The sequence below is a fragment of the Armigeres subalbatus genome, chromosome 2 (genome assembly GCF_024139115.2).
Source record: "Armigeres subalbatus isolate Guangzhou_Male chromosome 2, GZ_Asu_2, whole genome shotgun sequence".
In the NCBI taxonomy this organism is placed as follows: Eukaryota; Metazoa; Arthropoda; class Insecta; order Diptera; family Culicidae; genus Armigeres; species Armigeres subalbatus.
This window is the reverse complement of record NC_085140.1, coordinates 75,457,302-75,472,436: the sequence shown is the minus strand read 5'-3', so window position 1 is coordinate 75,472,436 and position 15,135 is coordinate 75,457,302. Positions and strand designations below refer to the sequence as shown.

General features: G+C 42.4%; 1 protein-coding gene across 2 annotated transcripts; it reads right to left on the bottom strand.

The window, feature by feature from the left end:
- Window positions 1-1,794: 1,794 nt before the first annotated feature.
- Window positions 1,795-14,296, bottom strand: LOC134209165 (gamma-glutamyl hydrolase-like). 2 transcript variants are annotated; one of them, XM_062685148.1, is made up of 4 exons: window positions 13,743-14,296; window positions 2,855-3,340; window positions 2,475-2,794; window positions 1,795-2,037 (listed from the first exon to the last, which is right to left on the bottom strand). In XM_062685148.1, the coding sequence occupies exons 1-4, from the start codon at window positions 14,003-14,005 to the stop codon at window positions 1,970-1,972; spliced, it is 1,137 nt and encodes a 378-aa protein (XP_062541132.1). In that variant the 5' UTR covers window positions 14,006-14,296; the 3' UTR covers window positions 1,795-1,969. The 2 variants fall into 2 exon arrangements, with proteins under 2 accessions (XP_062541132.1, XP_062541133.1); XM_062685149.1 differs by having other exon boundaries at window positions 2,541-2,794; window positions 13,743-14,292.
- Between the last annotated feature and the right edge of the window lie 839 nt (window positions 14,297-15,135).

Here is a 15,135-nt window from a genome sequence, read left to right as displayed (position 1 = left end):
CACGGTAAATCGCCGTGGGAAGCTGAGTAGTTTTATCTCGTTTTAAATACTGGAGTCTGGAAAAAAATCCTTATAACTAAGGAAGGGTCAAAATCTCACTGTAGATGGATTAATCTGGGTTTTTCACAATGAATAATAAATGAAATTCATAAGCGCTCTCTTATGATTATGTTTCGATTCATTCAACGAAATTCATAAGTGCTCTTATGGCAATCATAATGTTGCTATATGAAAAGCTGGTTGGTATCTTATGAAGTTTGTTCGCAATCGTATACAATGCATAAGAGTCTTATGAAACCCGGAAAAGCTAAAAGTTCGTCCATAAGCTGATCTTATGAAAATCATGCGAGAATTTTTCCTCAGTGTACACAAAGGCTCAGCTATGAATACAGCAAACTGTTTGCTGTAGACGAAAAGCGCGATGCGCAATAAAAATATATCTGCGGGATTTGGCTGTTGGACCAAAATCTTATATGAAACCTCGTCATTTCCCGTAGTGGGCACCACCACGCCGTCTCTCTCAGGGCACCAGGAGAGAACGTGCATTATTTTAATTTGTTCTTTGTTTCATGTTGATTGAGTATTTTTATGTTTGTATAAAATAATTGTAACGTGGGGCTTGTTACACTGGCGCCCAGCTAAATAACCCACAATGATACGAATGACGATTTGATATTACGACAAGTATCGATTTGATTGTTTAGTGTGGGATTCATTTGATTTTTCGCGAGAATCATTTGTAATCCAATTTAATTGTAGGATCAACAGAGTTAGTTAAGTGCAGTAAAGAATCTGATTATAGGACAATTTGCCAAGACTCGTTGGCGTTCAGACAACTTTTGGTAGGATTCACTACCGTTTATGAAGTTTTAGAATAGATTTAGTTTTTGAGATTTGTGGCTTAGGTTAAGTTTCCAGTCTGTTAGTCCTCTAGCCAGATTTTTCGTCACTAGCTGACTTAAGAATTTTTCATGAATCGGCTCTCCGATTCATGAAAAATTCTGTGCTGTTGGATAAGGTTGTGTTACGGTTGGTTTTATTTTGTTCGTATAGTGGTAAATATTCGATCAAGTCTATATCATTTGTGCTATTTTGTGTATGTTTTATTTGTTGATTCTGTGTCTGGACTGAAGAGGAAAGCCTGAAAGTAGGCAATAAAATATTTAGTTGTGATTTGTCCCAAGTTTGTTCCAGACACAGACATCGAATCGTTGATGCCAAATGACATTGATTGATTCGGGGTGCCCAAATAGGATAAGAATCCTATACAAAGGCTCAGCTATGAATACAGCAAACTAATTGCTGTAGACAAAAAGCGCAATACGCAATAAAAATATATTTACGGGATTTGGCTGATGGACCAAAATCTCATATGAAACCTCGTCATTTCCCGTAGTGGGCACCACCAAATAGCCGTCTCTCTCAGGGCACCAGGAGAGAACGTGCATTATTTTAATTTGTTATTTGTTTCATGTTGTTTGAGTATCTTTATGTTTGTATAACATAAATCTGTTACAAACCTTAGAGATACGTAGATTCCGTGCAATATGTACATTTTTGTCGACTAGTCAATTATTGTCACCTCACCTTCGCAAAAACATCGTCATCACCACACCTGAACTCATGTTCACGCTCGGAAGCGCTGATCGACAATGCTACTTATTTGTAACGTTTTATCGTATACCCAACATTGAGACGACAATGGCTAGCTGCAATTATTTTGTGCTGTACTCGGTGCCAGAATTGGGGAAAAATTACTCGGTATAATCAAGATAGCAATCAAAACAGCTGTCATCATCTCTTACATTGTCATGTGTTTTATTCGGCTTCAAATATAAAGATTAGAGTGTCTCGTCTCCTGGGGAACAGATAAAGCAGACTTTTTAAATTTTCCCTCACGGTTGTCCACTTAGCGGTATCTATCGGAGATCTGTATTTCTACGCTCTTTGTTGTGGACGATGCATCTCGTTACTTGCAAGAATTGCGACGTTTATTTTTGATGCATTTTTTCTTGCTTCGCTCTACGTAACGTTGAACTGAAAAATAAAATGATTATTTTTGTATTATCACAATTGTAGTGCAATAAAAGATTAATTCGGCATGCAAATCTCACGTGTTAGAGTAGAATGATTATAAAAAATGTTTCCATTATGTTCAGTAGGAGCATTGCCCCCTCACATCAATGTTACTACGCGTCTTACCGGTGAGCAACGATAGGCCTCTAAATAGTCCGTGCAAACTGCAATCATACAACATCCTAAATACTATGGTATAAGAAGAACAACAATTAAGATATAGGAACCTGTGTAGGAACGTTCAGATTAAGTTCACCAAGATTATCAAATGTTAGTAGAAAAATCATGCATCTTTCGTTTGTATTAATCTCATTATGGATCTATGCTAATTGATTTCACCACCATTATTCCAATTAAGCATGCAATCGCCCATATCATGCCATTAGCACGGTACACACCTAGCGCACTGGCATCGCTCCCCTGATCTTTGGACGCATCAGCCGGTGCCAAGTAGTCTACATTACCTTCAAATAAATAGCACTGCTCGAATGAGGATTTCTTCAATCCGGTGAACGACACTGGATAGTTGTAGATCACGTGCCGATCTATGTCATCCGCGTCCTGAAAGCGCTGCTCACTTTTTCGGGCTTCGTTCACGAAAAAATCCGCGAAGTATTGCGACACCTTGATAGCATTCGGTGTGTGGGAGATGTTTTTGTTCCGTACCCACTCGTAGATGTTCTTCTCCGGATGGAACTGAATACCATAGAATGGTAAACTGCGGTAAAAAAAAGTAAATTATTAAAAAAAAGTCACAATTTGTTTAAGCATCACTTGCATTTTATGCTCAATTGTCGAAATGAACTCCAGACCATTCCAATCCATATTGGTGGACATAACTCTCCACTCTTCATCCAATCCCAAAGCAGTCAAATTCTGTTCGGTTATGCAATACTGATGAAAGTTAGCAGTGACATCCTCGGAAGCCAGAATCTCAATTATTTCATCCGGAGTATCGGCAAACATGCGGCTCTTCCTGAAGTCCGGCTTGAAATCCAACGGCAGCGCCTGGTTGTTGGAACTGCAGTGTTCACGATGCTCTTCTCCGTTTGCCGCCAAGTAAGTGAGCAGCTCAAAGCCAAGACAAGTACCCCACAGTGGGAAGTATCCTCCCTGGACGTTGAGCTCTACCGCCACATCGTATATATGGCGACCGGCATCGGCGTATCCGTTAGATTGGTTGAACCAGGTGGCGCCACCGGGCAGTAGGACGCCGTTCAGATTCGGCAGTATATTTTCGTAGTATTCGCGAGATTTGTTGATCCTGTGAATGGAGGATAATAACAATGAATGCTTGATTATGCAATTTTTGTATGCTTTCCCGTGGAGGTTTTTTCGATTATCATTTTTCTGCTTCTTCTTCTTCTTCATGAAACATCAAAGCGTCAATTGTGCGAAAAGGTCATACCACGCTGCCTGTTTAGGATTGTCGGAGGCAATGGCAGGTATGTGCGTTGTTATCCAAAAATATTATTTGGAATTTGATGTGTGATGAATGTCTGCGAAGAGTGCAGACATATTCTGGAGTAGAAGGACGCAGCGCGGGCGGTCGCGCTGCAGCAAGGTACCCGGCAGAACGTGGAACGTTATAGAGGGAAGCGGAGACAGGAGATCCGCCTTTTTCTGGAGAAGAAACGCCGCCTGGAAAAAGCGGAGTGTGGGGAGAGGGAACAGCTGTGCCGTTCTCAAGAAACACGTAAGTTGTATCAGAAGCTCAACGCAGCCGAAATGTGCAGTGATAGGGATGGGACCATCTTGACAACATTTGAATGGCGCTGAGAGTACAGGCAGTGAAAGTCAAGGCAGCGGAGGAGATGACAACGTCAGTTCAGCGGACGATAGAAGCCAACCAGCCCCCACCTTGAGGAAAGTTAAGGATGCCATCCAACAGCTAAGGACCAGTAAAGCAGCAGGTAAGGATGGTATCGGAGCTGAGCTCATCAAGACTGGCCCGGAAAAGTTAGCCACTTGCCTGCACAAATTGATAGTCAGAACCTGGGAAACTGAACAGCTACCGGAGGAGTGAAATGAAGGGGTTATATGCCCCATCTACAAGAAAGGCGACAAGCTGGAGTGTGAGAACTTTCGAGCGATCACCATCTTTAATGCCGCCTACAAAGTGATATCCCAGATCATCTTCCGACGTCTGTCACCATTAGTGAATGAGTTCGTGGGAAGTTATCAAGCCGGCTTCGTTGACAGCCGCTCGACAACGGACCAGATCTTTATTTATTGACGTAGGACTACGTCTGTGTTTTCTATACTGGGGTACACTTTACGATTGCGAAAATCGGGGACCGTCACGAAAATATGATAAACTTCAAACTTTAATATCTAAGTCGTTTCTCGATGGATTTTCAATTTTTTTGGATTATTCGATTCGATTCGATTGGATTATTCGAGGATGAGTCAACGCTTCTTTGTATTTATTTGAAAATACTGATTTTTAACTATTTATTACCGATAATTGATGAAAAGTTAAAAATAGGTTAACTAACCAATCACATACATGCATCACTCATCAATCAATCACTTGCGGGTTTGGATCTAATCCTCAGTTTGAACAAGATTTTACGCATAGCAGACGCATCAAAGCGATCGTAGCGGAGCGGACACAGCATCACGGAGGCGCTAATAACATTTTCAAAGAAAATCCATCGCATTGGTGGTGGTGCTCGATGTGTTGCTGCTGATCATTCAACCTCAACGAACCAGAACTTCATATGAAGAAAAGGTTGACCATAAAAATAGCACTTTGGCGATCACGCACTGCCAGTGCCGATGCTAAAAATTTATTACAAATTGTGGTGTCAGTTAGTTGGAAAGGAACATTGGGAAAAGAAAATTGGTTCTTCTCAGGACCATAATTTGATGCAAAGAAAGAGTTAATTGCGAAAATGGACTGTTTCGGTGGCATCGGGTTTCGCGTGGTAGTTTGGTTGCTGTTAGCGATTCTATCCTTTAAAATTCACTACATTATCTCTCTCCGACGCGCTATCAAATTCGCTATTTACGATTGAGTTTTGCGCTTTGAAGAAAGTTTATTTTGGATAGTTGGATCAACCTTCTTTTGTATAAAATCAATGAAGACGCCACCTCAGTGGAAACTATCTACAGCAACCACCCATCGGTGAACGTCGGTCGGACAGACAGATGCCGAAAGATAATGTTTTGTAATATGAAGAAACTTCGTCTTAAGTCAAATTTCTGTTGTCATTCCTCGCATCAATACGCATCTTAGATAAACAACATCTCATAACCAAATTCAGAATCTTGTGAGAAAGTTTCATTGGATTCTTAGAATTTATCATTCTCCGAACGGTCCGTTGTCTGTGGAAACCCGATCGAAATGGCTCGCGCGCGCCGAAAAGCAGCTTTCTTATATCTAATGAAGTAATTCCATTAGCCCCGCCCCTTCATTAATCGTTATGAGTGCACATTATATTTACACCCATATCAGCTCACAAAGGGGCGGGGCCAACTTCTTCTTCTTCTTATTGGCATTACATCCCCACACTGGGACAGAGCCGCCTCGCAGCTTAGTGTTCATTAAGCACTTCCACAGTTATTAACTGCGAGGTTTCTAAGCCAGGTTACCATTTTTTGCATTCGTATATCATGAGGCTAGCACGATGATACTTTTATGCCCAGGGAAGTCGAGACAATTTCCAATCCGAAAATTGCCTAGACTGGTACCGGGAATCGAACCCAGCCACCCTCAGCATGGTCTTGCTTTGTAGCCGCGCGTCTTACCGCACGGCTAAGGAGGGCCCCGGGGCTAACGGGCTTAATTTATTGAATACAAGAAAGCTGCTTTCCAGCGCGCGCGAGCCATTTTGATCGGGATTTTGCAGAGAGAGGTTAAATAAGATTTTACGCAGAGCCGATGCAGGAGCGAACACAGCAGCACGAAGGCGCTTTGGTAGCATTTTCAAAAGAAAATCATCGAATTGGTGGTGGAAGTCTGCGTTGGTGGTCGTCATTCAACCTCAACAAACCAGCATTTTATGTGAAGAAAGGGTTGATTACAAAAATAACGTCTATTTCGATTACGTGCGATGCAGTGGCGATGCTGAAAATGTATTCCAAATGGTGGCGTCTTAGCGAAAACTCATCGAGTGGTCGTCGAACAATAACAGCACGAAGTGGAATTCTAACCCTAACGTTTCGACAAGCATTGGGTTGCAGTTAGTTATTGGACAGGTGCATTGGGGACACAAAATTGGCCCTTCTCAGGACCAGCATCTTCTGAACAGAAAGGGTTGATTGCAAAATGGACTGTTTCGGTGGAATCGGCGTTTGGCGTGATAGTTCGGTTGCTGTGAGCGATTCCATTCATTCGAACAAATTTGTTAAGTTTTCATTCACCGACGCGCGCTTATGATTTTGCTATCGAAGGGTAACTTTATGTCAACGACAAACTATTAATTTTGGACTATGATGAACATTCTTGCATCCCGGATTAAACAACCCTTGTGTAAAATAATGGTACTGTAGAGAACCGATATTTTTTCCAATAATGGAGCTTTTCAATCCTCAACTAAACATAATCAAAATCTTGTGAGGAAATTCCATTTGACTGCTACTGACGCCATCCATTTGAACAAACTCATTGCATCATCTCCCTCCGACGCGCGCTGGTGGTTGTGCTACCAAAAGGCAACTTTCTGTCGTCTCCAAACGATGGTAACCCGGAAAAAATCGATATCATTTCTAATGACTAACGAAACAAAACCAAAAAATCTTGCCAGAAAATTTCACTTTCCGTCGACGACGGCCAAATCGATGAAGACGCCTTAGTGAAAAATGTCGTTTAGCTGCCTTAGTTTTTCAAATGGCGCATTAATAAAAACAACAAATATTTCCAAAATCGTCATTGTCGTTTAAACAGCCGAACAGTCTGTTTGTCTGGGAAAACAATTTTCATAACGGTCAAAACCTTTTCTTGGATAAATAGTTTAAGTCCTGAAAAAGACTGTTTGTAATTCATTCTTGAAGTACTGCTCACTTTGCCACCAGCGCTATAGAAAACGATGCATGTACGCTTCCATCGCGGGCGGAAGTTGAACATTGCAAATTAATATATTTGTGTTTGGTTTCGCGCCACCTCCGATTCTGCTTATTTTTCCTTTATTCCGGACATTTTTGAGCATAATGTCTTCTAGGATTCCGATGATATCCACTGAAAGATAGACGAATGGCTTCAGTGGCGATGCGGCCGATGAGTCGTTCCTTTTCCACGGCTGGTTCATCCAACTGGGAGCTACTTTCAGATTCTTGATTCGATTGACCTCCGAGCAGTTTGCACAATGCTAATAAATTGACACAAATTATGATGAAAAATACCCTCCATTTCGTATAGCTACGTAGTCCTACGTCACCTTTGCGTACAACCCGATTGGGCTGCACCTTTGAGTTTTTTTTTTATTTATTATCGGACTAAGGCCGGAGTGGCCTGTGCTGCACATAAAAGACTTCTCCATTCAGCTCGGTCCATGGCTGCACTTCGCCAACCACGCAGTCTGCGGAGGGTCCGCAAATCGTCCTCCACCTGATCGATCCACCTTGCCCGCTGTGCACCTCGCCTTCTTGTTCCCGTCGGATCGTTGTCGAGAACCATTTTCATCTGATTACTGTCCGACATTATGGATACGTGCCTGGCCCACCGCAGTCTTCCGAATTTCGCGGTGTGAACGATGGATGGTTCTCCCAACAGCTGATGCAACTCGTGGTTCATTCGCCTCCTCCACGTACCGTCCGCCATCTGCACCCCACCATAGATGGTACGCAACACTTTTCTTTCAAAAACTCCCAGTGCGCGTTGGTCCTCCACGAGCATCGTCCAGGTCTCGTGTCCGTAGATAACTACCGGTCTTATAAGCGTTTTGTAGATAGTCAGTTTGGTACGGCGGCGAACTCTATTCGATCGGAGCGTCTTGCGGAGTCCAAAGTACGTACGATTTCCAGCCACTATGCGCCTCCGAATTTCTCTGCTGGTATCGTTATCGGCGGTCACCAGTGAGCCCAAGTACACGAATTCTTCAACCACCTCGATTTCGTCACCACCGATAGAAACTCGTGGTGGGTGGCTTACATTGACCTCTCTTGAGCCTCTTCCTATCATGTACTTCGTCTTCGACGTGTTGGTGACTAGTCCAATCCGTTTAGCTTCGCTTTTCAGTCTGATGTAGGCTTCCTCCATCCTCTCAAAGTTACGTGCCATGTTATCAATGTCGTCGGCGAAACCAAATAACTGGACGGACTTCGTGAAAATCGTATCACTCGTGTCAATCCCTGCCCTTCGTATTACTCCCTCCTAAGCGATGTTGAATAGCAGACACGAAAGACCATCACCTTGCCGTAACTCTCTACGCGTTTCGAAGGGACTCGAGAATGCCCCTGAAACTCGAACTACGCACATCACCCGATCCATCGTCGCCTTGATCAACCGTATCAGTTTATCCGGAAATTCGTTTTCGTACATTAGCTGCCATAGCTGGTCCCGATCGATTGTATCATATGCGGCTTTGAAGTCGATAAATAGATGATGTGTGGGCGGCATTTCTGCAATACCTGACGTATGGCGAACACCTGGTCTGTGGTAGAGCGTTCACCCATAAATCCCGCCTGGTACTGCCCCACGAACTCTTTTGCAATTGGTGTTAGTCGGCGGCATAAAATTTGGGAGAGTACCTTGTAGACGGCGTTCAGCAATGTGATTGCGCGGTAGTTGCTACAATCCAGCTTATCGCCCTTTTTGTAGATGGGGCACACGACACCTTCCATCCACTCCTGCGGCAGAACCTCATCCTCCCAAACCTTGGTAATCACCCAGTGCAGCGCTCTAGCCAGTGCCTCACCACCGTGTGTAAACAGCTCTCCTGGTAGTTGGTCAACTGCAGGGGCTTTGTTGTTTTTCAGCCGGCCGATCTCCTCCTGGATTTCCTGGAGATTCGGAGCCGGAAGTCGCATGTCCTGCGCGCGTCCTCCTTGGTTCATTACCATACCGCCATCGTTGTCTGCCATATCGCCATTCAGGTGCTCTTCGTAGTGCTGCCGCCACCTTTGGATCACCTCACGCTCGTTTGTAATAAGGTTCCCGTTTATGTCCTTACACATATCGGGCTGTGGCACGTGGCCCTTACGTGAACGGTTCAACTTCTCATAGAACTTTCGTGCGTTATTAGCGCGGTACAGTTCCTCCGTCTCTTCACGGTCTCGATCTTCCTGCTGGCGCTTTTTCTTCCGAAAAATCGAGTTTTGTCTTTTCCGCGCCCGTTTATATCGTGCATCTCGCCCTTGCTGCATTCTTCTCCTCAACTAACTGCTCACATTCGCCGTCATACTAGTCGTTTCTCTGATCCGGAGCCACCGTGCCTAGTGCAGCGGTTGCGGTGCTTCCAATGGCGGATCGAATATCTCTCCAGCCATCTTCAAGAGATGCTGCGCCTAGTTGCTCTTCCGTTGGGAGTGCCACTTCCAGCTGCTGCGCGTAGTCTTGGGCTACGTCTTGGACCAGATCTTTACTGTACGGCAAATCCTCCAAAAATGCCGTGAATACCAGGTCCTAACGCACCATCTGTTCGTTGATTTCAAGGCGGCATAATTATGGACGCGAACAGCTTTTGGACGGAAGCTTACCAGACTGATCAAAGCAACGGGAGATAGTGTGAAAAACTGTGTAAAGATTTCGGGCGAACACTCCAGTTCGTTCGAATCGCGCCGGGGACTAAGACAAGGTGATGGACTTTCGTGCCTGTTGCACAACATTGCGCTAGAAGGTGTCATGTGGAGAGCCGGCTACGATTTTCAATAGTACGGGGTACGATTTTCAATAGATATAGTAAATTTATTTGTTTAGCGGATGACATGGACATTGTCAGCTGAACATTTACAAAGGTGGAAGAACTATACACCCGCCTGAAACGTGAAGTAAAAAAAAGTTGGACTGGTGGTGAATGCGTCAAAGACAAAGTACATGCTTGTGGGCGGAACCGAGCGCGACAGGGCCCGCCTGGGAAGCAGCGTTACGGTAGACGGGGATACCTTCGAGGTGGTCGAGGAATTCGTCTACCTCGGATCCTTGCTAACGGCTGATAACAATGTTAGTCGTGAAATTCGAAGGCGCATCATCTATGGAAGTCGGGCCTACTACGGGCTCCAGAAGAAACTTCGGTCAAAAAAGATTCGCCACCGCACCAAATGTGCCATGTACAAGACGCTTCTAAGACCGGTAGTCCTCTACGGACATGAAACATGAACAATGCTCGAGGAGGACTTGCAAGCACTCGGAGTATTCGAGAGACAGGTGCTTAGGATCATCTTTGGCGGTGTGCAAGAAGACGGTGTGTGGCGGCGGAGAATGAACCACGAGCTCGCCCAGCTCTACAGCGAACCCAGTATCCAGAAGGTAGCTAAAGCCGGAAGGGTACGATGGGTAGGGCATGTTGCAAGAATGCCGGACAGCAACCCTGCAAAGATGGTGTTCGCTTCCGATCCGGTAGGTACGAGACAACGTGGAGTGCAGCAAGCGAGGTGGGCAGACCAGGTGCAAATCGACTAGGCGAGCGTGGGGCGCACTCGAGGATGGAGGATGGATGGATGAGGATTAGAGTGATTCAAATTTTGACTTTTTTGCTCCCCGATGCTTAAAGGATTGCATCTGCCATTTGAATAATCCTCCTAAATTATTAGCTAATTTAGATGTAATTTGAGTGAGCACGCGCGGATTGAAGTTTGTATGAAAATTACTATGAAAACAGTAACTTTTATGGAAAACCGTTTCCCAACGCTTCCCATTAAGGTTTAAAAACATATGAATAAATAAGCAACATAGTTAATTTTACAAGGAAACAGGTCGTCCTTGTTGCGAAGCGATTTGATGCTCGCAAGAAAGGTTATTGAAGAAATACTGAATCGTTGGAAATTCAATTTAACACGTAAAAGAATAACATCAATATCAATAATGAGCTTTTTTGTTTTCTATATAACTTTGCTTACAAAAGTCAAATCGCTTCGCAACAACAACTGTATGTCAGCCTAGGAAGTGTTCTATGAAGTCGACGCGTCTATTGTATTCAAATAGTTCATGGGCCACCTCACGGAACGATCTTTTACATCAATAGCGATTTCCATAGTAATTTTCATACAAACTTCAAATGACGTGTGCACAATCAAATTACATTCAAATTAGCTAAAAATTTAGGAGGTTTATTTAAATAGCAAATGCAATCGTTTAAGCATCGGGGTGCAAAAAAGTCAAAATTTGAATCACTCTAATGAGGATGGATGTAAACTAAATAAATGAAATGAAAATATAAACTTTCAACGTGTTTAGTTTAGGGATCAGTACAAAAGGCCGAATCATAAAAGGCCGAACCACAGAAGGCCGAATCACAAAAGGCCGAAAATGTTCTAGCATACCACAAAAGGCCGAAAACCCAGAAGGCCGAACCACAAAAGGCCGAATGATACAAAAGGCCGAATCTCAAAAGGCCGAATAACACAAAAGGCCGAATCATTACAAAAGTTTCAATCTTTCAATTAAGAGAACTTGGAATATTCACAAATTTACGTTTACTTTTATTATACTGCCCCATTAAGAAAAACTTGTCCACGTGTTTTGCAACTACTAGCAGCGATCTAATCAATCTTATTCAGTTGAGGTATTTAACGTCAGTTCAACGTCGAAGCTCTATTTTTTAATTGTAAGAAGTTGCATGAAGGTGTTTACAGAGTCAATTTGATTCCTTATATATTGCATAATAGATCAATCTTCATTGCAGTAATTAAAGCATGAACACACGTATAAATATTATCACTTTAAAGTAACGGAGTAATCCAAGAGCTCTCTTTTTTCTTCCTTTGCTGGCGTAGTAATCATTTTCAGTAGTATAGACGAATCCAAGTAAAAATAAGAAGAAGACACACGACGGTGTTAACTTTGACAGATCCTACAGCTCAGCATAGGGAGATAATTTTAAAATGCTTATAATAAATTCTAGACAAAATGTAATTAAAATCTGATTGATGTGCGGTACGGAAAAAGTTCTGAATTACATATCTGAAAGCTTATCTCAATTTTTTGAATATTTTCCAAAAATGTATCTATCATACAGTTCGGAACTTTTTCCGTGTCATACTTCAATCAGATTTTAATTACATTTTGTCTAGAATTTATAATAAGCATTTTAAAATGATCTCCCTATGCTGAGCTGTAGGATCTGTCAAAGTGAACACCGTCGTGTGTCTTCTTCTTATTTTTACTTGGATTCGTCTATTGGGAAAAGTTAAATTCCCAAATCTAATGCAAGAGCCCGAGTTAAATTCCACCGGATTCATTGCTTACAGAATCGAATTGCCGATTTGCATCAATGTAGGAGTTGTGCGCGTCATGATGCTTGGTTGTGCATTGTGCTAATGATGCGCACTACTCATGATCTAATTGCGACATCAGAAGCTAAACGAAATAGCCTTTTTCAATTATTATGCTTTTGACCAAAAGCTGTATAACTTGCGGTAACGCGCTGTTTCTCAATGCATATCATTTTCTCCCAATTTAAGAGAAACTTACTTCACAAGACTTCACTGAGAAATCACAAAATAATTCGAATATTCTAAATTATATTAAGTATTTGAATAAAAAAAAGTCTGAATAAAATCAACAGACCAACAAAGTGGACCGGAGCGAGCGCGCGCGCTCCGGTCCACTTTGTTGGTCTGCCGATTTTATTCGGCCTTTTGTGATTCGGCCTTTTGTGGTTTCGGCCTTTTGTGATTCGGCCTTATGTGATTTCGGCCTTTTGTGGTTTCGGCCTTTTGTGCATTCGGCCTTTTTTTGCTTTCGGCCATTCGTGATTCGGCCTTTTGTGATTCGGCCTTTCGTAGTAGACCCGTTTAGAACTGCCAAAATTTTGGCCGATTTGGCTGAAATTTTGTCCAAAGCATCATGGTATCAGCTGGACCCGAATAAGAGGGTGGCCCATCAAATAATTTGAAAAAAGTTTTTCCCATACTAATGTGAGCCACCCTAAAAATCACCCACACAAAACCTTTTTTTGACTAATGACCTTTATTCTCCTATAATGGGTAGTTATAAATGCAAACTTATTTGTTAATATCTTCAGATTTTCGTCATTGAAAATGTGTGGATTTTTGTTAGTGCATGACTAAGCGAACTCCGAAACCCGTTCCAAAATGTTAACCTTTGAATAAGCTAGCATTGAACGAATTCATCGACACATGTGTTGCGATATGAATAAAAATATTGGTAATGAAGAAAAATATGGAATAATAATAGTCGATAGTGTTGAGATCGTTACGAGTATAACCAAGCAAGAAGCACTGAACACACGCACGCAACTCTTTAAATTCGCAAGCCATCATTGCTTGGTCAGTTTTGATATTTATTAACAAGAAATAATTAATTTGGTAAATAAATCCAAATCACATCAACGGAACGGGAACCCCCGCCAATCGGTATACCAAGTATCAATCTATGTCCAACATTATTCATCTCATAATCATTTGTTCACAAAACCCCGTTGTTTCTATCAGTTGCAACAAAAAACACTATTACTAACTGTCTTGAAGTGGACGTTGTTATTGATTTTGTTCCTCACTATCATTGCAATTTGTCATAGCGGTAGATGGGACTTACTACATACCAGATTGGTACCACACGTGCTCCGGCACCTTCAACGAACTTGACGTAGGATGCCGCAATGTAGCTTTCGTAGTCCTCCTCATACTTTGCTGCCAGAGAATAGGACATTTCCTGGGCCAGGATTCCGATGACCGGTTCTTCATTCAAAGATGCTCGCGGGATTTCAATTTCTTCCTCAATGAGTATTACCGTCGCACCTTTCACCAGAGTCACCAGTAGGTTCAAAGCTACCAATGCCACTATTTTACTGGATAAAGCCATCATATGGACCGGTATGTGATACTCACTAAAAACCTTCAGAAGCGCAAACTAACTTTTTTCACAGCATATACGGCCCGACAAATTCATGCAAAAAATGTGGTACACTTGGCCTTACTAAGAATAACTCGCGATCGAGCACGACGACAAACGCTCGAATCGAACGCCCGGTTCACTCTGAGAGCACCCAGGCCACTGGATTTGCATAGATCCCTCTCGTATCAGGCAATTGTCAATTTTAAATATGGAAAGATGATGGTACGATACAAACGGAGGAACAACAACTGCCGGTAATGGGGACGCAATCACTCTTATCTCTTGCGCTGGAAGAAGGCACGGGAAAAACAGACGAAACATTCTTGCCTGTGTATGGCAGCGAATGCCTTTTAAGTGCTAGGGTGGAACTGTTCTGGCATTTGCATCCCTTGTGAAGTGAATGTGCTGGTTATGAGATCAATCTCAAAACGAAGTTTTTCTAAGAGACCCGCAGTGTTCGGATCAGTTTGACGAATATTGAAGTGTGCACTGCCCCTATTCGCATGACAAACACATTACAGTTTTCTCCATGTTCATGTTGATGTTTTCAAACTCGTTCCATGTAGAAACGCAGCAAAAATCTAATAAATTAATAAATAGCTGCAAACTTTCTAAAACATCAAAATTATGTTTATTTTTTGGGTAACAGAGTATCCAATTTTGAACTTTGACTGTTAAGTGAAATTGTAGACTTGTAGAGATGTGAGAAAGCAAGTAAGTTTTGATTTTCAAGTTTCTAGACCAAAGCCTAATATTGTATAAGTTTTTGTGCGACAGAAAGAAATATTCAGCTTATTTCTAAAAAAAAAATGAAAATCGTCAAAAATTAACATTGGACTTTTGTTTGTATGACACCTTTTTGAGCTTCTGTGAGTCTTATTCCGTATACACCACATAAAGGCGTTTACTCATCATTGCGTCTAGAGCTATTGCCAAACGCGACATGCAACTTCGATCTGCTGATGTAGGCTTCCTGCATCTTCTCAAAGTCCCATGCCATAATATATCAACTAAGCCAAGTAGCACTCATGTCAGTCTCTGCCCGTTTCAATTCCTAAAAACGATGCTAAATTTCAGGCACGAAAGACCACCATCTTACC

Coding starts and splice junctions, on each gene's coding strand:
- LOC134209165 (XM_062685148.1), bottom strand. CDS start 14,005: ATGATGGCTTTATCCAGTAAAATAGTGGCATTGGTAGCTTTGAACCTA. Junction 2,795..2,854: donor TCGACAATTGAGCATAAAAT/GCAAGTGATGCT, acceptor TTTTTACCGCAG/TTTACCATTCTATGGTATTC. Junction 2,038..2,474: donor GAGCGATGCCAGTGCGCTAG/GTGTGTACCGTG, acceptor TTTATTTTTCAG/TTCAACGTTACGTAGAGCGA.